Genomic DNA, 23,852 nt, shown 5'->3' with positions numbered 1-23,852 from the left:
AGACTCTTGAGAGTCCCTTGGACTGCAACGAGATCAAACCAGTCAATACTAAAGGAAATCAACCCTAAATTGGAAGGACTAGCACCAAAGCTGAAGCTCCAATAAATACTCTGGCCACCTGATGTGAAGAGCTGACTCACTGGAAAACACCCTGATGCTGGGAAAGATTGAAGGCAGGAGAAGGGGGCGACAGATATGAAATAGTTGGATGGCATCACTGACCTAGTGGACATGAGTTTGAGCAAACTCAGGGAGATAGTGAAGGACAGGGAAGCCTGGCGTGCTGCAGTTTACGGGGTTGCAAAGAGCCCGACACAACTTAGCGACTGAACAACAATGATGAAATATAAAAATGTGAAACTTGAGGATGCTATGTACATCACTTCTGCTATTGATAAACTGTCTTAATAATGCTCTGAGTGGGATTTCATTCTTAAATTCTCACCACATGAAGAATATGCCCGCAATGCAGGAGACCCCGGTTTGATTCCTGGGTCGGGAAGATCCGCTGCAGAAGGGATAGGCTACCCACTCCAGAATTCTTGGGCTTCCCTTGTGGCTCAGCTGGTAAAGAACCCGTCTGCAATGTGGGAGACATGGGTTCGATCCCTGGGTTGGGAAGATCCCCTGGAGAAAGGAAAGGCTACCCACTCCAGTATTCTGGCCTAGAGAATTCCATGGTAGTCCATGGGGCCCCAAAGAGTTGGACATGACTGAGTGACTCTCACTTTCACATGTAAGTATAGTTAGTTTTTAAGAAACATCACAATATTAACATTAACCCTGCAGGCTTCAGTGGTATCTATAGCAAGACTATGCTCTCTAAGTTTTAAAGAGTCAGCCACACAAGCATCTTACATAAGTTATTAAATGAAAGAGCTGTATGTAATAACCCTCTCCATTACTTAAATACTTTTACTTCACATGAGTGCTGGTTATTATCTTACTTTCTAGACTGTAAACACATAAAGAGCAGAATGTCTTTTGTCAGTTTTGTACCCCTGGTGCCGAGCTCAGTTCCTGGCACAGAGAAGGTACAAAAAACCTTGAATGATTCATAAAATCAACAAATACAGACTACCTACTATGTTTCACTGTTGTTTTAGGTGCTGGAAATACAGTAGTGAGCAAAACATTCAGAGGTCTGCTCTCACAGAGCTTACATTTCACTGGGGAGACAAACAGGGACATTAAACAAGATGAATATTTTATATAGTACGTTAGATGGAAATAAAGCAGGGAAGGGAAATGAGCCATGCAGGAGTAGGAACAGACTGAAAGTTTAAACGGGATTGCCAAGAAGGCTCACCAAGAAGGCTACATTTGAGTGAGAGCAGGAGGAAGTGAGAAAGAACCTGGTATCAGCAAAGAAAATGCCTGGGTATTGGGGAAGAACAAGTGCACAGGCCCTACTATGTTTGAGGACCAACATCGAGGCCACTGCAGCTGGAATGGGGAGGGGGAGGGTGGGTCCTGGGGGAAGACCTCAGGGGAGAACACTAAGTGAGGTGGGAGGTGCTGAAGCCTCTGAATTGAGGAGTGGCATAATCTGACTGGTCTGTAAAAAGATCACGGGATGCTGGGTGCTACACACCAGAGAGACTGAACTGGAGCAAGGGCAGAAGCCCTGAGGCCAGACGCAGCACTACTGCTACCCTCAGGTGGTGGGGGGCGTGATGGCTGCCTGGATCTGTGCGGAAGCTGTGGAGGCAGAGAAGAGTAGCTGGCTTCTGGATATAGACGTATTTTAAAGGTAGAGTCAAGGATTTGGTGATGCATAGAGGTATGAGGGAAAGAAGGGACTTTAAGATTCAGGCATGAATCCCTAGAAGAATGAAATAGGCATTATCTGAAACAGGACAAGACTGTGGGATGAAGAGGTTTGGGGTAGGAGCAGGTGGTGGGAGAGTGGGTAGCAGCTCAGTTTCAAAAGTTAGAATGGAGTGTCTATCAAACATTTAAGAGGAGATGCTGTGTTGAGTAATTGGTTCCATGTATCAGATGGTAAAGAATCCACCTGCAGTGTAGGAGACTCAAGTTCGATCCCTGGGTTGGGAAGATCCCCTTGAGAAGGGAATGGTAACCCACTCTGGTATTCTTGCCTGAAAAATCCCACGGACAGAGGAGCCTGGTGGGCTACAGTCCATGGGGTCACAAAGAGTTGGCCTAGACAGAGTGACTAACACAACAATCTACACTTCAAGCTAAAGATAAAAGTTGGGGTGTTATCAATGTATATATAATATATAAAGTTTTGAAACTGGATGAGATTCCTAAATAAGATTCCTAAATAAGCGTAGACAGAGGAGAGGTCAAAGGACTGAGCCAGGGAACTCCTCTGCATACAGATCAGGAAGATGAAGCAGCAGCAGCAGAGGAGCCCAAAGAAGAAGACCTAGAGAGGGATGGAGAGCCCAGTGAGTCCTGGAAGACAAGTGGAGAAAGTATTTCAAGGGGAAATGATCACAAGAAACAAGTCTGCTGAGATGTCAAGAAGATGAGGATTAAGAAGTCGACAAAACATGTAGAGTCTCTTTTCAAGAGGAGTCAAGAAAGGATGGTAAAGAGAGTCCAGACTCTTTTAGGGAGCTCTGCTGATTTGAAAAGCAGAGAACTGAGGGAAACTGAAGCTGAAGTTTGGGTGAAAAAGGTACTTTTAAAAGATGGCAGAAATAACACAGCACATTTGACTGTTAATGGTAATGACCCAGTAGAGGACAATCAATGAAGAGAGATGTAACAGAGCAGCAGCAAGCAGGGGCCAGGCAGAATCACTCAGACTCACAAGAGTCTGGTTCAGAAGATTGATAAAGTACATAGTCTTCTCCCAACTAAATCCCAGCATTTCTGTGATACAGTTCTGAAGAGTCAGGACTTATGAGGAAAGGACATAATCATCCAAATCTATATGGGCTGAAGGCAAAACTTCATGATGTGAAGTTCTTGTTTTGCACTTGAAGATTATCACTGGATACCTGTTCCATGGCGTATGATGAGCTGAACACCCCGCTGCTGCTGCTGCTGGAGCTGGTTGAGGAATCTGCGGAGCTCCCAGATGGTGTCCCACTGCCAGAAGTCTTCACTGTGAGGATTTGTTCATCAGAGAAGCCCAGCTGGTGGAGTAGCTTTTGATCTTTATTCACTGTCAGCTGCAGAAAGTTGTTTAATTACTGAGAAGGAAAAGAGAGGAGAATACTGACAACAGACTAAAGTGACACAAAATGTGTATTTACACCTACCAGACTGTCATTTGTAAATATCTGTATACTGTCCACTGGAGAGCACAACTGCTTGGCTATCTTCCACCGGACACTCCCTATGGTTTCATTACTGTGAGCCTGTAAAATGAAGTGAAACAATACTGTAATTCGCTTATCAATTAATTTAAACAGCTACTAGTGAGCACCTTGTATGTACTGGGCACTGCTGCAGAAGCTGGGAACACAGCAGAGAACCCAAAGACAAGAACCTGTGCCCTTATGAGGCCTCCCCTCTGCAGTAATTAAACATTCTATTCCATACGTCACTCCCCATCATGCATGTAATCAAATTTCAAATCCTTCCACTGCAGAGCTTTCCATTCTTCCCCTTCTCACCGTGCTCTAGTCACACCAGCCACTTTCCTTGCCACTGAATAAGCCAAACAGACTCCCATCTTAGGACCTTTGTACCTGCTGCTCCCTTGGTATGGAAAGCTCCTCCCCAGAAATAACGTGCTCTGTCAATTCATTCAAGTCTCCATTCAAATGTGACCACTTCAGAGACCATCCCTGTCCATTCTAAAATATGTCATGTATACCCACCTGATTCTGTGGTATTCTTTTTAAATCTTTATAACACCCATTTATCACCTGATATCATGTACTTACTTATTATCTGCTTATACCTTATCAACTTCCTTTCACTTCAGATCTTTATTTTAAATTTGTTTACTACATAGCTTTTGAAATAGTCATTCTTGCTGCTATCTTAATCAATGATGTTCATATGAAAATAACAAGACAATATGGAAATGGTTTCAGAACTTAATGTAAACCTACCTCTACAGTGAAGGTATCTTTGGTAGACTCGTAAGTAACATTAAGAGTTAAAAGATGTCCGTGGAATGAGGCACCATGAGGTAGAATAGTTCGGGGAACAGAGTAAAAATCCTTGAAAAAGACACAGCAAGTCAAACAAACAGCACAGTGCCACAGTCAAACGTCGCAAAAATACACTCCTAACAGACTAGTTATAGGATGATCAAGTTGTCTTACAAAGAAGAGAGGCTTACCTCTATAGTGATCACGTAACGTTCTGCCAGAAGTAGTAATCGCTCAATTATTACAAGTTTAGTGGATCTATGAATTAAAAACATTTTTTTGAACATACTTGAAATGAATTGCTAACATGAGCTCAATTTCAGTCTCTTTCACCAAAACCACAATCACATTTCGCCCTCACTGAAATCTGCAAAACTCAACTCCCCTTTACTCAAGGCGGAGACGGTTCAAGCGGTCACAGCTGCCACACACAGGCGGGTAACAGGGGAGACGCTGCCCTGCCCACGTTTCCTTTCCTGTCCTGTCCTTGTCTTTTTTTTTTTTTTAAACAGTTGTTCCACAAATAGAAGGCCTGCGCTTCTTCTGGGTCTGCAGGCTTATTTGTTTATCAATTCACCAAGAATGAACAATCAGTGAGTTTGAATCTCATAATCTTACAACTAAAATATGCCATATAATTCTGTAAACACACAGAACCTGACAAGGCTCTGAACTGCCTGAAATTTAGAAGACAAATGCAAACCATTTAGTATACCACAAATGAGAATTGCTGTTTAATTAGCTTAAGAATGAGGTGGAAGGAAAAGACCCCCCTCCCCCCCCCCCGCCGCAAAAAATGTTCATCTGGTTTATGTGACTATCCTGTATAGTTAAAACATATACAGAATACGGTATCCCAAGGATTTTTAAAATAGTTAAGAAATCCACACACATCAAAGAGATATGATCATCTTTGGAACAGAAAACACATAGCAAGGAAGTGTGGCGCTCTCAGACTCTAAAAATGAGACCTGAGGTCTCTTTAGGTCAGAGTTAAGTAATCTTATATATCATTTGAAATAAGAGGACTCCAATATCCAGCAGCTTATACAGCGACAGCTCCACACCTGATTAAACACAACATGTGTTACACTGACAGATGGAGATCCAAGTGCCCTCAAACACGTGATATTCCGCAAGTCTAAATAGTTCATACAGGTGTATTTCTAAATCTCGGGCATGCTGATTAGCAGTACTGGAAATTTCACTTTAAAAGAGTTGGTTAGCACAGGGAATTATACTCAATATCTTGCAATAACCTATAAAGGAAAACAATATGGAAAAAATATACATATGTAACTGAATCACTTTGCTATAAAGTGCTTTAAAGCCTTTAAAAAGAAAAGGAACACAACCAACTGTAAATAAAGAGAAAGAAATACACACATTCCAGAAGTAGAGACTCTATCAGCACCAACCACTGGAGGGCAGCAGAATGAGACACAGAGGGAGCTCTTCTCTGAGCACCTGAGCATCACTGATTTGGGGCTGCTCACCAGTAATGAAACACTTATTAAAATCCACAGAAGTAGTTTAACTGCTTCGATTTAATTTTCTAAATATCCATCTATTCTCCTTACTATACCAAAGAAGTACAGAAAATGCTCAACTCAAATTTCACTGACAACATTTGAAAACACTCAACACAGCAATGTGATTTAGAGATGTCAATTCAAACTTTTAACACAATTATTTGAAAAATAATTTTAAGTACATAACATTTTAACTATGGTTATATCATAATGTACAATATTAATCATCACATGCCACTTCATTTTGCTTACACTGTGTCATGACTTGTCTATTCAGAAAGTTATGTCTAAGTAAATATTTCAAATTTGAAAAAAATTATTCTTCACACAAAGAATATATCTTGGTTCAATCATAGAGTACGCTACTCATATTACACAGAGTTAAAGTAAAATGAATCAAATGATAAAATATATGACAGGGAATACATAATTTTCAAGGATATGACTATTTGAAAAATACATGAAATAAAATGAGGAAATGAACAATTAACAGAGATCTCCAAAGGAAGAAAAAAGATTCCAATTTTGCTTTTAAGCTGACCGATCTTTGTGTGTTGCGCGTTTGCTGTGACGTCTGTAACCGCTTACCTGTAAGGAGACTGGACTGACGTGGCTACGGTCGGCATGGCAGTCGCTGTCAGCATTTTTGTTGCTCTAGTCACAGCGTGTGTCAGAGTGGGGCCGCCAAGGGCCGAACTGGCTGCCTAAACAAGAAATTATTCTACATCAGGGTTTCTCAACATCAGCTCTGCTGACATTTTGGGCTGGAAGCTGTTTTGTCGTGGAAGACTGTCTTGGACTTTGTAGGACGTTTAGTGGCATTTCTGACTTGTACTCACCACCCACTGGCCACCAGGTACTGGCAGGACCTGTCTAGTGACAACCAGAAGGTCTCTAGACACTGCCAAATATCCCCTGGGAGGTCCAATAATCTCCGATTGAGAACGACTGTTCTACACGTGTTATTACTTACACGGTGTTTTATTTAGGGTACCTGAATACTTTAAGTGTTTTTATAATCACGAATTTGGATGAAAGTCACAACCCGGGAACTCATGTACAGATTCACTGCCAGCATATATTCATTACCAGAAAATTTAACTTTTTAACATTTGAGGACAGTAGCATTTTATGCTTTTGGAACACTCTTTATTAGGTAGTAAACTTCAACAAGCACAAATTAGGAATGAAAAGATGAATGCTTAATACTTTAACCATCATGCTAGAAATAAGGCACTGGAAACACACACGAGACAGTATTACGTCACAGGCTACTAATGGACAGACAACCAATATGGCCTACTACTGAGTGTGTTGCTGTGGCTTTTACCAGCATTTATGATATAAATGAATGACACATGAGGAATGATGGGAAAAGAAGCAAGTGTGTATATAAAATTTCTGGACCAAAAAAGGAGAAAAAGAATCTACTGAAATGTGGAATGTACAGAAGACAGTTTTATACCCCCAAAGGAGGAGGGGAGTGAGGTGTGGCACGGTAGGTGAAACAGGGAAGGCAGATGGTGGAGGGAGAAGGAATGATTTCCCATAAAGTTAAGTTTATTTCTATATTGTGGGCATCAAGGCAAATGCCTGTTCCCTATGCTGACAATACGATACTGCTGGCAAATTCTTCCAATGGGATCCAGCCAGAACTATACATGATCTCAAAATACAAAATTATAAATGGAAAAAAACTCAGGAGCATTTATTTCAAAAAAAAGGTTAAATAAAATTTGCTACTCACTTCCAATCTTGTGTAGCAATCAGCAATGAATTTCTTATGTAATGATACAGAATCCTAAAAGTTAAGAGGTAAATGGAAATTAATGAGTCTACCATTTAGTTGTAATCATTATTAAGGATAAAATGTCAAAATAAAGAAGCTAAACTTTCAGGCATGCCAACTTATCAATTAAAAATACATTACTTTTTGTGTATGAGCACCTTTTCTCCTTACTTACCTTCTTTAACCTAGGATTTAGATTAATGTAACTGTAGTTTATAATTAACTGAATAGCCTCATTAGCAATTTCTTCATCAGGTGATTCCATGGCTATTTTCCAAATGAAATCCATTCCTATCAATTCCAGTTTTTCTACATACTGTTCAGAAGAAAAAAAATTATAGCACATCAAGGCCACAAAAATACAATTATTTTCCACTACACTGTAAATCCGTACCTCTTACAGTTCACTATGGATTAAGGCTACAAGAACCGAGGTACACTCGAGAACACTATTATACAAAGCAACAGTTTTATATAATAATTTTTTAAAACAAAAAACAGCCAACAACAGAAATACTGGGCAACTTCCATGGAATCAGGACAGATAAGGAGATTTTCCTCCAGGTGTTATCCTAAACTGAAGCTGCAACTCTACCCAGATGGGGCACTGAGGCACACATACAGGAATAACATGGGCACCCCCTGCAGGAGTTTTTCTTCAAAGGAAAGGGAATCAAGCTAGAGGTGGTTACTAATCCTCAGGGCTCCATTTGGTCTTTTCAAAGCTCAGTTAGAAATGGCCAGATCGAGGGCTTACAAGATCTTGTAAAAATTGTAGGAAATCAGGTCATGAATGAAACAGATCTGAAATAAGAGTTATTTTTCGCCTTTTTAAAGCTACTCACGTAAATATAAATGTAAGCTGTATACATTCTCATTTTCCTGCTTCTTTGTCTGTTCTAAAAATTTTCCCCCAAATCCTTGCCTCTGAGACCTCAGAACTGAAGATTTTGGTACATTCTCAGGTACCTGTGAACTGTTGGATCTGAGAGGTTAGAAGCTGGGCTAGAACTATCCCTACTCTGCATTCACCCAGCCACAGGAGGCCACTGGCTCTCTCAGGTCAGCAAAAACCAAAGAGGAATCTGAGAAGTCACCTGTATGGGAAGGGGAATGCCCTCACACTCTGAGGAGCTCTCTGAATGATGCAGGAGACTGCAGTCAAGGAGGAGCCCATTCTTTTTAAATCTCTCAATTAGAATATTTTTTTTTTGCTGAATATCAAGTTTTACTAGATTATCCAAATTATCTAGATTTGAAAACAATGCTACTTACCAACTGAGCTCCTTGTCTTTTTAATCGATGATCACACAGATTCACATTTTCAAAAAAAGTCTTAAATAAGTTAAAACCTGAAATTATAGAATGTCAGATAAATTCATGTACTCTTGGTACCACAGATAATCAATGAAAAGACAAAGTATATCAAGAGCTAAAACTATAAAACTTTCAGGACAAAACAGGCACAAATCTTCAAGACTGTCAATTGGTAATAGTTTCTTAGATATGGTATCAAAAACAAGCAACAATAACGACAAAAAAATTTCATCAAAACTAAAAGCTTTTGTGCTTTAAATGACTATCGTGAAAATGAAAAGCCAATCCAGAGAACAGGACAAAATGTTGGTAAATCATGTTATTTGATAAGGAGTGAGTATGCAGAATATATAAACAACCCTTAAAACTCAAAACTAAAAGGGCAAATAACCCAATTTAAAGATGAGAAAGATTTTAATAGACATCTTTTCAAAGGGGATATTAATATTAAAGGCCATGAGACTCCATCTCAAAACCACTAGGATGGCTAAAATAAAAATGACAGTTTATAATTATTAGAGAAGATGGGGAAAAATCAAAACCTCATATACTGCTGCTACTGCTAAGTTGCTTTAGTCGTGTCCGACTCTGTGCGACCCCATAGACGGCAGCCCACCAGGCTCCCCGTCCCTGGGATTCTCCAGGCAAGAACACTGGAGTGGGCTGCCATTTCCTTCTCCAATGCATGAAAGTGAAAAGTGAAAGTGAAGTTGCTCAGTCATGTCTGACTCTTAGCGACCCCGTGGACTGCAGCCCATCAGGCCCCTCCGTCCATGGGATTTTCCAGGCAAGAGTACTGGAGTGGGGTGCCATTGCCTTGCTGCTGGTGGGATTGTACAATGGTACAGGCACTTTGCAAAAAAGATTGGCAATTCCTCAAATGTTAATTATATCATACAGCAATTTCACTCCTAGGTAGATAAAAACTTGTATACGGACATTTACAGCAGCATTATTGACAATAACCAAAAGTGGTAACAACCTAGATGCCTATCCACTGATGAATGGATAAACACAATGTGTTACACCCATTCAATAAGTGTTATCCAGTCATATGGAACGAAGTTTTGACACGTGCAAAAACCTGGGTGAACTTTGACCACATTATGTCTCAGCTTGATCAAGAAGCCAAATACAAAAGGTGACATACTGCACGATTCTATTGATATAAAATGTCCAGATCAGAATAACCTACAAGGACAACAATCAGATATGCGACTGTGGAAAGGGGAGAATGGAGAGTGACTACATAGTTTCCTTCTGGGGTGATGAAAATGTCCTGAGGTTAAAAAGGGTGAAGGCTGAACAAGTTTGTGAACATACAAAAAACACTTCGTGTACACTTTAAAAAAATAAATTTTATGGCATGCAAAATTCATATCAATAAGAAAAATTTCAATTAAACAACTGAAAAGAGGATGTCTATACTCGGACCAATTTTTATGTTAATCCTTTCTGTACTAAGTAATTTCATGAAAACAGTTTGACAGTTATTAGACTGTGTAATTTAAAAATACCATTCATGTAAAAAGAAATTCATCTGTTTATATAAACATGTTTATATAGATGTATCTTTATATACATAAGGCAAAGTCCAGAAGCATATACCAAACTGATGCTGTTTCTCACAGTGGGCTGAAAAGAAAAGAATAAAATTTAAAGAACTGAAAAAACAATTTTAATGTTTTTCCTTACCATTCATAGTGATTTCATATGACTCCAATTTAAGAATTTTCTCCTTGAAGAGCTGCTGCTGAACATCACTCTCAAGATCATGTTGCCCTTTTGTAAACCATTCAAAACACATCTGCGAATCAAGACAAATATCACCCTGTAACTAAAACCCACTTCAGGCAAATACATAATCCAAACGAAGAAAGCAAAGACAAATGATTTTTAATTCTTTAGAAATTTATAATGCCTTAGTACCACTCAAAACTAAAATGATTGGAACTCTGGAACTAAATGAAGCAGTTAGTTACAGCAATCTTTCTTCTAGATAATGAAAATACATACTCATACTTTCCACTGAATCATTACATTTCAGTTTTTCCACTGACATTTATTAAATAAGCTTTATGCTGTGCTAGGCACTGTCACATACTTGATCCTTTCAATAACTCTATGATGTAGTTAACGTTATTCTGCAAAATGAGAGGAGGAAATAGTGATTCACTGTTAGGAAATGTCGAAGCAACTGTCGTTCTAAAGATCTGTCTAGACAACAATTCTTTCTTTAGGGTTTCTGGGATACAACATCATTATAGGAACTCAAAGTTTCTGTTGGTTAACTTAAAATTAGTTTCATGGGAGGAAAAAAAAAAAAACTAAAGAATACACTAAGTTTGCTGTACTCACTTAGCTGAATTTGGTTTTATGCAGAATGGTTATCAAAATTACCAAAGATCTCATATGCTTGTGTATATCACATATATATAAAATATCTTTTCAACACTCTCAGCTCCTAGCTTATTATAAATGTATGCTTAGTAAACTGAAAAGTGTTTAGAATTGAAGATATGAGACATGCACAAAAATGTGAGATACACACAGTAAAGCGAAATACTATTTATTAAGTCACACTTTTGTCTTACTTCATCCATAATGCCATCTTCTTACCTCTCTATCTAATTCACAAACATCCTGGCCAGTCACAAGACACTCCCAGATTTCCTTGGCACGATTCCAACCCAAATACAGAGTAGCTTCTTGCAAGAAAAATGCCAGGAATTTAAGATGGGCTTCTAAATACTGGAAAAAGAAATAATGCTATTTAGTCAACTCCAGGCATTCATACGTAAAAGCAAGCAAACAAACAAACAAACAACTGAAATTAAAAAGTAGTTTTACCTTTAATTAAAAAGTAGTTTACCTAATGCTTTCTCTTGTAATTTAGGGTAAAGTACATGTGAGAAATCCGTTTATGAGGTGACAATACAATGTAGCAGAAACTACTTGTCTATTACAAACTCGGGTGACTTTAGATGCCAAGCAATCTCAGAGTAAAACACCAGAACACAACTGATGAGTGAAAATATTTTTCTATTTTTTGGAAAACAATATTACTGACAGCTTTGAGAAACAAAAAGCCATGAGCCACAGAACTGACAATTATATTTTCGATCAAAGACAAAAGATATTTACTTTTAATACCATATCATATGCAGTTATGTTAGGTGATTTACTGAAAGATATACCCACAAATATCAATTTTCTAACCTTTTACTTCAAGGTGTTTTATTAAAGATTAACAACTGTTCCATCATGACAAAGACACCTCATGCTTCCTCTTTAGAGTTCCTTCCAATAAATATTACTGTTATAGTTCAAATGCAAAAAGATCAAATGGATGCTGTAAGGCATGAGACTACAACACAATTGCAGGTACCTCCCGGTAGGTATATCGGCCATCCACTAGCGTTGAACCAGTTAAGCCTCCAGGTCCAGCCACGGCTGCTGCAAGCCGATGACAAGCTATCAAGCTTCCTGTTACCAGTTTTACTATTTCAAAATTTTTCTTCAAGTCTTGAATAATGCTCTTGGTGAAAACAAACAAACAAAAAAAGGTATGAGAATGTGCAGCTACTTTGTCAGTTTAATACAAGCTTCTATTTGAGCATGCAGTTGAGGAACAGCAAACATTACAATTTTTCACTCACATTTCCTACATAAAAGTAAATGAAAACAATCTCATATGTACATTTACTTGGGAATTACTACAGAATTAATAAACTTCCCTCGAAAATTTCTGGTTCTAAAGGAATTTTTTATTATTCTTTTAAAAAATAAGTCTTTCAAAAGCACTATTTCACTTCTTGCATACTTTTCCAGATCTTTCTTCCCAAGTCTCTTACACTGAAGAGCCTGTAGTTCCTTAAGCGAACTGATGTTTTTTCACAATATAAAACAAGTCTTGAGAATCTTTTCAAATTCCTCCAATACTATTCTAACTTTTAAAAATTGGCTTACTTCAGTAAATTAAGGAAATAAAAAATAAATGAGTTAGGGATATATCAAAAGACAAGCTCCACAGAAATGAAAGCAGAATGATGCTTAAATTCAAGATTATTAAATAATATAAATGAATTATATTAATAACCATAAAACTGTAAAACAGTCACTATAAAACTTAGCAATCTTATGATGTTTAGTCATTACAAAAGGTTATACAAGTAACTGCATAATAATCAAATATAGCAATCCTCTTACCTTGTCTTGCTTCTGATAGGTTTGCTTTATGAACGAGCGGGTGATTTCATGTAGCTGACGCAAAGCTGGTACCACCCATACAAACTGGGGATTGTTAATCTGAGATGACTAGAGTTAAAAAGAAGTTACATTAATTTAGAAATAAATGGCAGGTTAAATTTATTAGCTATAAAAAAGTTCCAAGTCAATTAGGTTTTACTGTTATACATTCTATTATTTTTCTCTTCACATTGCTCATTTATAGTTTATCTCCATGCATTCATAATTCAGTCTCCAACTTCTTATTCTGCATGCAATCCTAAAGCCAAGAACTGCAAACAGGAGTGGATATGAAGTGACAGTAAATGTACAGGGGTACATCAGCAAAAAACAGACAACAAGGAATTAGCAACTTCAGAGGACAGATTATAAGTAGCACAGGCTGCTAGGATATGTTGACATAATAAAAAAATCAATGGCACAAGCTTAACTTGGATAATACAGAAGTGGCTGATAAGTAAAATGGTATAAAAATATGATTTTCTACAATGATATGATCAAGATACCAATGATATGATCAAGATACTAACAGTGGTCTAAGTATTAAAGAAAATCCATGATCTGCTTGTATTTCCTAGTTAAAACAATTTTAGAAGAGAGAATTCTGTTTTTATTAATTATTACAGCCACTTTATAATTTATATTTTTCAAAACACTTTTAAATATGTTATTTCTGAAACTGGTGCATGACATTCCAGATCTTCATGTACATATCTGAAAAGTCTGATGTTCATGCACTACTCTTTAAAAAAAGAACTGCTTTTTAATAAATGACATCTTTCAAACTATGAGATTTCATTATAAAATCTGTAAAAATGTCATATTAACACTATTAATCAACTGATCAAGTAACTCTCTAAAAACTGAATTGAGTTAGCATTTACTTTAAAAACTTTATTTTTTTAAAAAAGCCTTCTTGCTTCTTCAAGTCTTTCTGTAAGATAAAGATGCCTATAGGGCAGAAAAATACTTTTGATGTCATTTGCAGAAAACGGTTGTACTACTAAATACATAAATGTGGACAGCTGTTGCCAAAATAATATTGGCTTTCCTAGAGATTAGCCAATCAATCAGCAAATACCATATTTCCTGGATTCTAAGATACAAATTTTACAAAATTCAACATTTCTGATAGTGATACTTCTTAACAATTATGTAAAAGAAACTTTCCGGCCATTAGGCATAGGAGTAAGTTTAAATACGGCTATCCTTATGTGGGATGTGCAAACTTGGCTGTTAAAAAGGTATTTGTTCATCTACCCATCATTTCTGTTCTTACATGGCATAGTTAGCACCAAACAAGGATGGGTTTTTAATTTAAATGTAGATCACTGATTTGTTTCTTGAATGCTATCAAAGGATTACACTATGATGTGGTATTGATGAGCCCATCATGTCTATCAATTCAATTAAAAGCAAAGAAAACTGCCAGTGGTCTTAAGACTAAAGCATTTTCCAAAGCCAGGAGAATTTGGTGTGACAGACTCATACTCTGTGAAGGGTTACATCATTTGGCATTAGACATCTCTCTGTCCAAAGTTGCAGCTTAATTCAAGAGGAACTATTTAACTTGTAGTATAAACAACTTAATGAAGGAAAAAAGCAGCTTGAGTTTTACAAAAAAGACAAGGACACAAAACTCCATATTTCTCAACATGCCTCAAAATTCTATACTCTTAAAGATTTCGAAGAAGCCCAAAGCACTACACTGGATACTGGAAAGCAGCAGGCCGCCGTGAGGCCGTACATACTGGATTGACCCTGTGATGCGTGGTGCAATCACTGGCATCTTAGAATCAGAGAAATAAGGTATATATTAAAGGGCAACTACTTGCAAGACTAGCTAGGATATTTCTGCTAAGACATAAAAGTCGCAAAATGACAGAAACTAAAAATTCTGAGGCTTAAGTCCAAACTGATACCTTCTGAAAGGATTACAAACATTGGGATATGAATATAAACCTTTTTGTAAATAATCAGGTATATTAGAAAGTATCATTATGAGTCAATTATGGTTAGATTATTTTTTTGACACTGAAAACTATCCTTTGGAATCTGAAAGGTATTTCTGACATAGCCTTTCTAGAGTTCAGCAAACAAGACAGATGTTATTTATTCCATCATATCTATGCTATGACATTATGCTGCTAAGCTATAAGAAAATTTTTAAAATTACTCTTTTCCATTTACAAAAGGGGCAAGAGAATATGGTGAACAATTAAAACAAAAATATTTGATAATGTCTGATAACGAAGCTGAGGTTTCATAAGTAGCAGTTAATGGTATATCCAAATTAAGACTGAATGTTAGCTGAAGCTGTAGAGGTCAACTAGTTTAGCCTGCAAACCTGTGCCTAAACTCTCCTTATTCATTTTTGTTAAAAGAGCTGTCTTTTGTTTCCAGTGATGAGGAACTCAGGAGACAGTGCATTCTGTGTCAGATTGTCTTCCTAGAAAGTTCAGGGATCTGTGATACTGAAACATGCCTTTACCATAACTGCTTATGAGACATAAAAACTAAGTTGAATCAAACGTCTCTAACAATCCTAAAAGTATCTAAAAGAAAGCTTTCATATTCTTTCTTGAATTCTCACTTCTCAGAGCTGAATATCCCAATTCTTCATCTGCCTTGTTTTTCCAGACCTAGCCATTTATCTAGAACCAAAGTAAAAATTTTTACAAGGGTGGACACTTTTTAACAAGTATTTCCTCCTGTGCTAATCAATCACATCATTGAGAGACTGTACTGAGGGCACCTTGCTATTTTTACTTTCAGTTACGTGTTTTGTCAAGTGGAGGTCATTCAGGTATGTGTAAATGATTTTAGTGTCTTCACAGGTGAAGCAGAGGAAGTAAGAAGAAGGGAACCAACATTTACTGAAAGGCTGCTGGGCACTCTGCTAGGAGGACTTCATATAATGACTTAAGGATATGCAAACACCACTGATCAAGTAAAAATGATTTTTTTTTTTGTTTAGTAATATTTTTTGGGTGCGTACATTTAAACTTTTTAATTGAAAAGTAAAAAAGAGTGAAATAAGAGGGAAAGGGTTGGGGGCAGACAGTGGAAGGTATAAAGGAAGCAAAGGAAAAGAGGACCAAGGAAGCCAAGGGTATCCTGGCAGAATCTACAGAAATAAAGTTAAGAAATAAAGGTCAGAATTTCTGAACACAACAATGGAACTTGGGAATTTTAAGTGTCAAAAGCAGAGGGAAAGGGAATCAGTTGGAGGAGTAGAGGTAGCTGGGGGTGGGAGGGGAGTAAGAGGTGGGTGATCTTGTCTTACCCTTTGCTTAGTTTCTGTGTAGCCTGGCAGGGAGACATAATTCCCAGTCAGCCCACCTTGCTGCCTGGCAGGAAAGGGCATAGCATAGAAAAACACCTTTAGTGGCAGTATATAACTCACCCCCCTGCCTGGAGTCATGTCGGGGGCTTTGATCTTCCCACTGCCCCCCTTCAGCCACAGGTACTTTAAAAGAGTATTTGCAAAAGAACTCAGTCAATGGAGAAGTGCTAGGTAAATGCAAGTTATTATTATTCGAAATGAAGGAATGGTACATCAGAATTTCCTTACTGGGAGCAGTGGGATATAAAAAATGAAGAATATTTCTTTCAAGACTAACAAAATGACTCCAAAATTCTCCCTGTTACTTTTCGAGTTTTGTTTTAAAACATCAGACATGAGTGAAGTGACTGCAAAGAGAAGTAATAAAGATGCAGCGATGCTACTGGCTAGAAGGGCTAAAGTAATGCTCAGCTGTGACAAGGCAGGGACAGGGCTCAGGAAGGATTTTCTGGTTTCAAAAGTCATTTCCCTGGAGGGAGGAAAAAGTCCCTTCAGCTTTAACCTTCAGACCTATAAAGAAATGTATCTGTTACAGTGAAGAAAAGACCATTTTCTACAGATACCTTTTCTTTCTTACTATTAGTATCAAAAGATTTAAACTGCTTAAATAGCTCTAGATGAGTTTCAATCATAAAGACAGAGGGTGCTAAATTATCTGAATCGCTGAGCTGAGAAAACTGGAAAAATTCACACTGTATCTGAGGAGAAACAGAGCAATGTTGTTGAATTAAAGGAATAATTTAATCATAACCTGAGAGGTACCAGCTCCAGTTTATGAATAATTTTAATGCAGAAAATTCACTTGATCAAATTTCAATGTCAGAAATATAACCCATAAAGTTCTTAAATGCCCCCAACTAAACTTTATGACCAAGCATAATTTAGGAGAATAAAAGCCTATGAGTCACCAAGGGTGCTTAACAAGAGTCTCTGAATTTACCAGTGTAAATTAGCAGTATTCAAGATCCTTTAAACAAATACTTATGGGGAAAACCAAGAAATATGCTTTACCAACGAAATTGTTAAGCTGTAAGCTATTTACTAAAGTCTTTTCTTAAGTAACAGTGAAATGAAACCCCTCTTGCTGTGAGGTTTCGTTTCATCTGAGCAACCTGAGGGCCTGCGTGGAGGAGGAGGACGTGCTCTAATCAGGGCTGCTGAAATCATGGAGGCAGGCTCCAGGGACTGACCACTGAGGTCAGCCCTCTCCAAGGAGAGCCTTGACGTTTAAGGACTGCAGCGACAGGAGAGCTACGGCCATTGCTGCCCGTTCTGCAGCCCCCGCTTACCAAGAACAGGCTGAAGCCTCCAGCCACTGGAGGTCAAAGCCCTGGAGGGGAGGGGCCCCCATGCACTCATCCCTACACAGTCCCAGCAGCAGGTGCTCATGGAACAATCACCCTTCTAAGATCTTTAGGACCACATCTGAACCAAGCATCTTTAGGACCACATCTGAATCAAGCATCCAAAAATGACTACATGCCAGCACTGAATGAACCTCCTTCTCCCCTTCTTTCTCTCTTCTGACTCTTGGGAATTCCTCCATTTCTCTCGTACGGGAGAAAAATGGGCACAATATTTATTAAACTTGTGCATATTTTGGATTTAATTTTAAAAATAAAAACTAAGTTGAAGGTCTTATAATCTTATGAAAATAATATAGTAAAACTACTCTTCGAATGGAACCCTGGGTTTTTTTCTCTTTGTGAGTCAATAATTCCCCAAGGTTTAAATAATAAAGCACAGGTCATAAGAAAATATTCAAACAGCAGTCTGTATCTGAATACTACTTGAAAAAAACACTATAATAATTTACTATTATCTTAAAATTTAACTCAATTTATTAAATAGAATTATTAAATTAGTATACCTTTTACTTTATACCTCATCTGCAAATTCTTACCTTGAATCCATCCTTCTTGTTTTTATCCAGACCTGACCATTCTCCAGGCTGAAAATTAATTTTAAGAAAAATGTAAGTGACTTGATAAAAGCCGTACCTATAATTTCCCAATTTTGGACTCTAAGATTAAAGAGCTTCCATGCAGGACATTTAGCTTAATTTAAACAATAGGGGAGGAAAATTATTTGGTTCTAATTACTCAGACAATACTATTACTTTGACAACAAAACTAGACCAAAGGTAAAACCAACCCTTTTAATATCTTCTATGCATTTAATTATGTAGCTCCTCTTGATTGCTTCTTTCACTGCATACGCATCACTAAGGATTGTCAGATGCTCCTCCAGAGCTTGCTGAATAAGGCTACTGGGCAGCGTGGGGAGATGAGCCAGTTCCCAGAGAACATCCAGCACCTACAGTAAACCACATGTGATGAGCCAGCCCATATGCAAATAAAGCTGCTTTAAGCGCTTATAGCTAGAAAAATTTGATTTTCCTGCCTTTCCAGAAGTGGTCTCAAAGCGAGCTTCCCGGCCTATTCGTCCAATAAGGCTCAATAGCTTCTGTCTCACTCTATCGCTCTCAGTTTCCCAGCTCTGTAGAACGAAAAAGACAAGACATACGAATTGCTCCCCAGTCCGTTTTGATCACACTGGCAAAATATGCAGAAACTTTAAACTTGAGCTAAAAAAGTTTAAGAAGAGTACGGTTAAATATTGCTAATCTAGAGGAAGGAGACCTCATTTTAGAAAAATTCAAAAGCACATTTGAGCACATACCTTCTGAATAAGAACAAACAAATGATTAAGCTGATCTGAATTAAACTTGACAGCTGCTGCAGCAATAATAGTATGAATGTTCTCAATCACAGTAGATGATTGTCCTGACTAGAAAAGAAGACATTGGGGAAGAAGTTAAGTCTTGGAACCTGGAAAAATACAAGTCTTTCCCCAGAGATATACAGAAGCAAAAGTAAAACACTAACAAAGATAAATTGATTCTAGACTATCAGCATACACTTGCATGATAAAACTGGTAAGACTACACGAAGCAACCATTATTAGTGGTTATCAGTTGGCCTTATTTTAATTTCTTGAAGCATTAAATCTCTAAAAAGAAAAAAAGATGAGAATCAAATTCTCAATCTGACATATTCATTTTAAGAGGAGAACAAAATATTTTCAACTGGCTTAAAAATAATTTATACTGATTAAGTTTACAAGAAATACATACTAATCTTTCACATTTTATTAAATGATCTTGAGGGCTTCAGTTGAGAGTATTATGTACCTCATTTTAAAATCTGCTCATAGATATTTTGAGTTCAATTAATATTTATTTATCTATGGACAGTAAGTCACCATCCTTCTCTTTCTCTGATAAAAAATGTCAGAAAAGGGCAAAAGCAATTCTGATCAACTTACCTGTATCTTCCAAATTTTAGTGAGCTCATCTAATGACAGTTTACTGCCCAAGAGTTCAATAATTCCCTTTATACGATCACAGTATTGTGCTTGGTCTATGTTGCCTAAAAGAAGAAACACCAGAGAGGCAGACAGATGTAATGAACGCTGACTTTCTAAACATGATTCTATTAATTCAAAGCAACAGTAACTTGCTATAAGATTATTTAAAGGCTAGTACAAAATAAAGATGACAATAGAAAAAATAAATAAAGGCTAATATAGTCAAAGCAACAACTTCATATATTTTTAACACAAAAGTATATTATTTATGAGTTAAGTAATTTTTTAAAGCAAGTTAACTTACCTTCCAATGCGATTGACAGAACTGAGTTTTCAACTAGCCAATCTAACAATCTGTCTGTATCTATAGCATTCTTCACAGATTTGGATAAAGTGCTATCTTCTATGAGTTTGGTTACCTAAAAAGACAGGATTATTGCGATTTAATCTAATGCAAATATTCATAATCAAAATCTTCACCTATATCTTGTGACTTTTACAGTATTACAATGTAGTCTGATAATTAGCCTAAATGTATCAAAGGCCAGTTATTAGAAGTTAATAGACTACCTATTTTTAATGTCTTTAAAAAGAACACAGGGCTCACATTCCCTGGGCCACTGCTGACTGGCTCAGGGAAGCACATCTGACCCAAACTTCAATCAGAGCATGTCTCCAAATTCTACACTTGGGACCAGAGAGAAAGCATCAGTCCTTCCCTGGTCATGGGAGCTATCCATGGCCATGTCTACCTTATGAAGACGCCACTCTGCATGGAGAGAGAGAACAAAGAAAAGCAGAGATAAGACCTGGACAGAGTCCTGGCAGTGGTTTGGTCTTGGATTCTAGTTGGTCCTGTTGCCCACATGTGTCTCTGACCTTATGAGGTTTGGCTATTTTTATGAGATAGCCCAGCCTTCTTTTATTAAATTCTTCTTCTAGTTTAAAATAACTCAAGAATCACTCAAATGATCAAGTGATTCACTCAAGAATCAAGAGTTACTTGTAGCCAAGAATCCTAATTAGTACAAAACTGAAGGAAAATAATTGTCATTATGGCTGAACTCTATTGGCCCCACCTATCACTCACCAAAACCAACTATGCTCCTGGAAAGTTTAGGAAGCTGCAAGATCTTATTTCCATCATTTTGCTTAGACCACTCCAGTTGTAAACAAAACAAAATTTTGCCTGAACCCCAGTTAAAAGATTTGGTTTAAGTAAGTGCATATCTGAAATATAATAAAAGGAATTATACCCTTGGGATAAAAAGTAAACCTCAAACTTCATAGTCCAAGGAATTGTGTTCCAGAAAAATCTCACTAAAACACTGAATACTTCATAGGATGAATTCTGAATGTAATACATATGAAAGTATTACTTTATTAACAGACAAATGTAAACATAGACCATTTTATATATAATCACTGTTATCTCTTTTAGTGGGATTACAAGAAATTATTATTTTTTATTTCCCAACATTTTTAAATTAATAATAAGTTTTGGAAGAACTTAAAAGTATCTATACTTTAAGTCTTCTAGAAACAAGTGCAAGACTTACTTCTTTGAGGGAATTCATTTTGGCACTGAAATGTGGTGATTTCAGCATGCGCAGCAGGATGTCTAGTCGAAGGTCATCCACCACGGTCACCAGATCTGGTTGGAAGCGCATGCAAAGTAACTTGATGGCAGACAAGAGCTCAGGGATGCTAACCAATCTCTTTCATTTAAAAACAAAACACACACACACACACATACAGAGAAAACAAAAAGGAACCAATAAAACATTTTGATGCCAATTCTTACACACACAGGAATAAAGGATATATTCAGTAACCATGGTCTAGCGGTATCTGATATTTCACATGGTTGATAACTACATTTTGCTTTTAACCAAAAATCAGTGCATGAGTGAGCAAAGAAAAGAGAAAGGGTCTGAGAGAAAGTCAAGGCAGAAAAATGAATCATAGAACAACTCTGGATAGCTTTTAGTACCAAATTATTTTAAAGCTTATTCAATGCTATATCAATTGTACTACTATCAAAACCAGCATTTTAGTTAAATTCTTAACGGTGTCACTTACTGAGAACCCTCCATTCATTTTATTGACTGATATTGACAAAGATAACACTTTTTTGGTCAGGAAATGTAAAATTAATTTAATGTGAGCTGTATGTGACCAGAATCCAAAGAGCAATGATATGTGAACCTTGCCCCAAGTCCTGGTTGTGCTTCTGTGGACCAGCATGCGCTGCAATCACGTGACTGGAGATGCATTACCTTGTCTTTGAGGTCCTTTTCCTCCACACTCCGCACATCCTGGATTGTATTAAGGATGACTGGGTCTAGCATGGGCTGTAGGAAAAAAGTGCTAAAGTTAATAAGGACCCCTGAATCTGTTCTTAAACTAGAGAGGAGATCCTTCTTCATTCACATTTCACAAAGGAGAAGGTACAATGCAAAGATCTGAATCTAGTATCAGACTACCACCAACTAACTAACACCATCCCAAGTAAACCCTTTTAACTGATTCTGAGCCTCAGCTTCTTTACTATCATATGGGTGCAGTTCCTCTTTACTTTCTTATAAGGGTCCTTTGAAGAGCAGCCAAAGACAACCAAAGACACACAGATTGACTTAAAGTATTAAACAGGAGTATGTATCATTTGGAATAAAGTATTTTGCATTTGATTTTTAAAGAATAAATAGAAGCACAAACCACAAAAATATGATGCTTTATGCACTTACTTTTGTTGGCTGATATGTAAATGAGGCCTACAGATAAGACTCATACAACATACTGTTCCTGAATGGTAGCATAGCCAGATAACTAACTCTAAGTAATATACGAGAAGTAGTGAAAAATTAGCAAGGTCTAAATGATCACTTGTCTTTAAGTAAAATAAATTTTTTTTAAGTAAAATAAGTTTTAAACTTATCTGGTGACTAGAAAATATTTGGCTGTCAAAGCAAGAACACATTAGCAATGAATTAAAATGCCATCATGCAATCATCCACATAGAATTTCCTTATTTACACTTATGCCAACTGTATAGTGAAAACTGAGGGCTGTCAGGGTAAGAGGCAAGTCACGCTGCTCTTGTCAAGCATGTGCCAGCCTTACTTAGCTTCCACCGCAACTCTGTGAGACAGGTATGGGTTACTACTACTTTACAGATAAATAAGGAAGCAAGTCCCAGGGGTCATGTTAGTCTTCTAAAGGAGCAAGTGTTAGAGACAAGTATTAATGTACATAACTACAGCATGAATTTATTGCTGAGTGAATTTAAGGTTGGATGTGTTGTTTCAGTTGCTACTGCAGGAAGTTAAACATACTTTGGTTGGAAATTCATAAACGTTTTTTTAAAGAACACTATGCTTATATATAAAGAGAAGGCAATGGCAACCCACTCCAGTACTCTTGCCTGGAAAATCCCATGGACAGAGGAGCCTGGTAGGCTGCAGTCCATGGGGTCGCTAAGAGTCGGACACGACTGAGTGATTCACTTTCATTTTTCACTTTCACTTTTCACTTTCATGCACTGGAGGAAGAAATGGCAACCCTCTCCAGTGTTCTTGCCTGGAGAATCTCAGGGACGGCGGGGCCTGGTGGGCTGCCGTCTATGGGGTTGCACAGAGTTGGACACGACTGAAGTGACTTAGCAGCAGCAGCAGCAGCAGCAGCAGTGCTTATATATAAAGCCTGGAATTCTAAAGAACTTAGTATTAATTAGCAGTTGGAGTATCTGCACTAAATCTCTTTCCATGGAGCAATGCATGGATAAAGAGTATGCACTTAAAAATTCAATCCTAGCTTTGATTATTAAAAAGCCAATTATTAAATTGCTAATATAGATTATTAAATTATTAAGTCAAATCATTTTGCCTCTTTATGTTTCAGTGTTTCACTACAAAACAAATGATTATATGCATATGCTTGTAAGTGAGAGAACACTACATGTCTCTAAAGACCTTAATATCAGAATGAAGAAATACTTAGTCACTCTGCTTCATTTAAATAATTTTGCAGAATTACTCTGAAATCTAAAGAAGGCACTTAAAACTTAGAAATTTCCAGAACCTACTAAAAAAAAAAAAATCCCATTTCCCTTGTTAAAATGGCCCTATGTACACTAGACATTAGAAATGAGGAACAGTGCATACTATGCT

The 23,852-nt window shown here is 37.4% G+C and overlaps 1 protein-coding gene across 3 annotated transcripts in view; it reads right to left on the bottom strand.

Annotated features, from left to right (window-relative positions):
• The window catches only part of USP24 (ubiquitin specific peptidase 24), a 153,474-nt gene that overhangs the window by 73,896 nt on the left and 55,726 nt on the right, over positions 1-23,852 (bottom strand). For 2 of the 3 annotated variants that reach the window (XM_025288649.3, XM_025288650.3), the window contains exons 9-29: positions 21,963-22,037; positions 21,243-21,401; positions 19,988-20,102; positions 19,642-19,745; positions 18,997-19,104; positions 18,718-18,813; positions 18,469-18,630; positions 18,218-18,265; positions 16,255-16,314; positions 12,930-13,037; positions 12,109-12,258; positions 11,340-11,471; positions 10,416-10,527; positions 8,679-8,755; positions 7,579-7,719; positions 7,362-7,415; positions 6,203-6,318; positions 4,274-4,340; positions 4,041-4,151; positions 3,240-3,338; positions 2,976-3,149 (exon numbers count right to left, since the gene is read on the bottom strand). In XM_025288649.3, the coding sequence (XP_025144434.2) occupies positions 2,976-3,149; positions 3,240-3,338; positions 4,041-4,151; positions 4,274-4,340; positions 6,203-6,318; positions 7,362-7,415; positions 7,579-7,719; positions 8,679-8,755; positions 10,416-10,527; positions 11,340-11,471; positions 12,109-12,258; positions 12,930-13,037; positions 16,255-16,314; positions 18,218-18,265; positions 18,469-18,630; positions 18,718-18,813; positions 18,997-19,104; positions 19,642-19,745; positions 19,988-20,102; positions 21,243-21,401; positions 21,963-22,037 (2,268 nt within the window). The remainder of the gene's footprint in view (positions 1-2,975; positions 3,150-3,239; positions 3,339-4,040; positions 4,152-4,273; positions 4,341-6,202; positions 6,319-7,361; positions 7,416-7,578; positions 7,720-8,678; positions 8,756-10,415; positions 10,528-11,339; positions 11,472-12,108; positions 12,259-12,929; positions 13,038-16,254; positions 16,315-18,217; positions 18,266-18,468; positions 18,631-18,717; positions 18,814-18,996; positions 19,105-19,641; positions 19,746-19,987; positions 20,103-21,242; positions 21,402-21,962; positions 22,038-23,852) is intronic. The other variant, XM_006049602.4, reaches the window with a different exon arrangement.

This window comes from Bubalus bubalis, chromosome 6 (genome assembly GCF_019923935.1).
Source record: "Bubalus bubalis isolate 160015118507 breed Murrah chromosome 6, NDDB_SH_1, whole genome shotgun sequence".
NCBI classification, from domain to species: Eukaryota; Metazoa; Chordata; class Mammalia; order Artiodactyla; family Bovidae; genus Bubalus; species Bubalus bubalis.
Note: the sequence above shows the minus strand (reverse complement) of the source record. Positions and strands in the feature narration are given on the sequence as shown.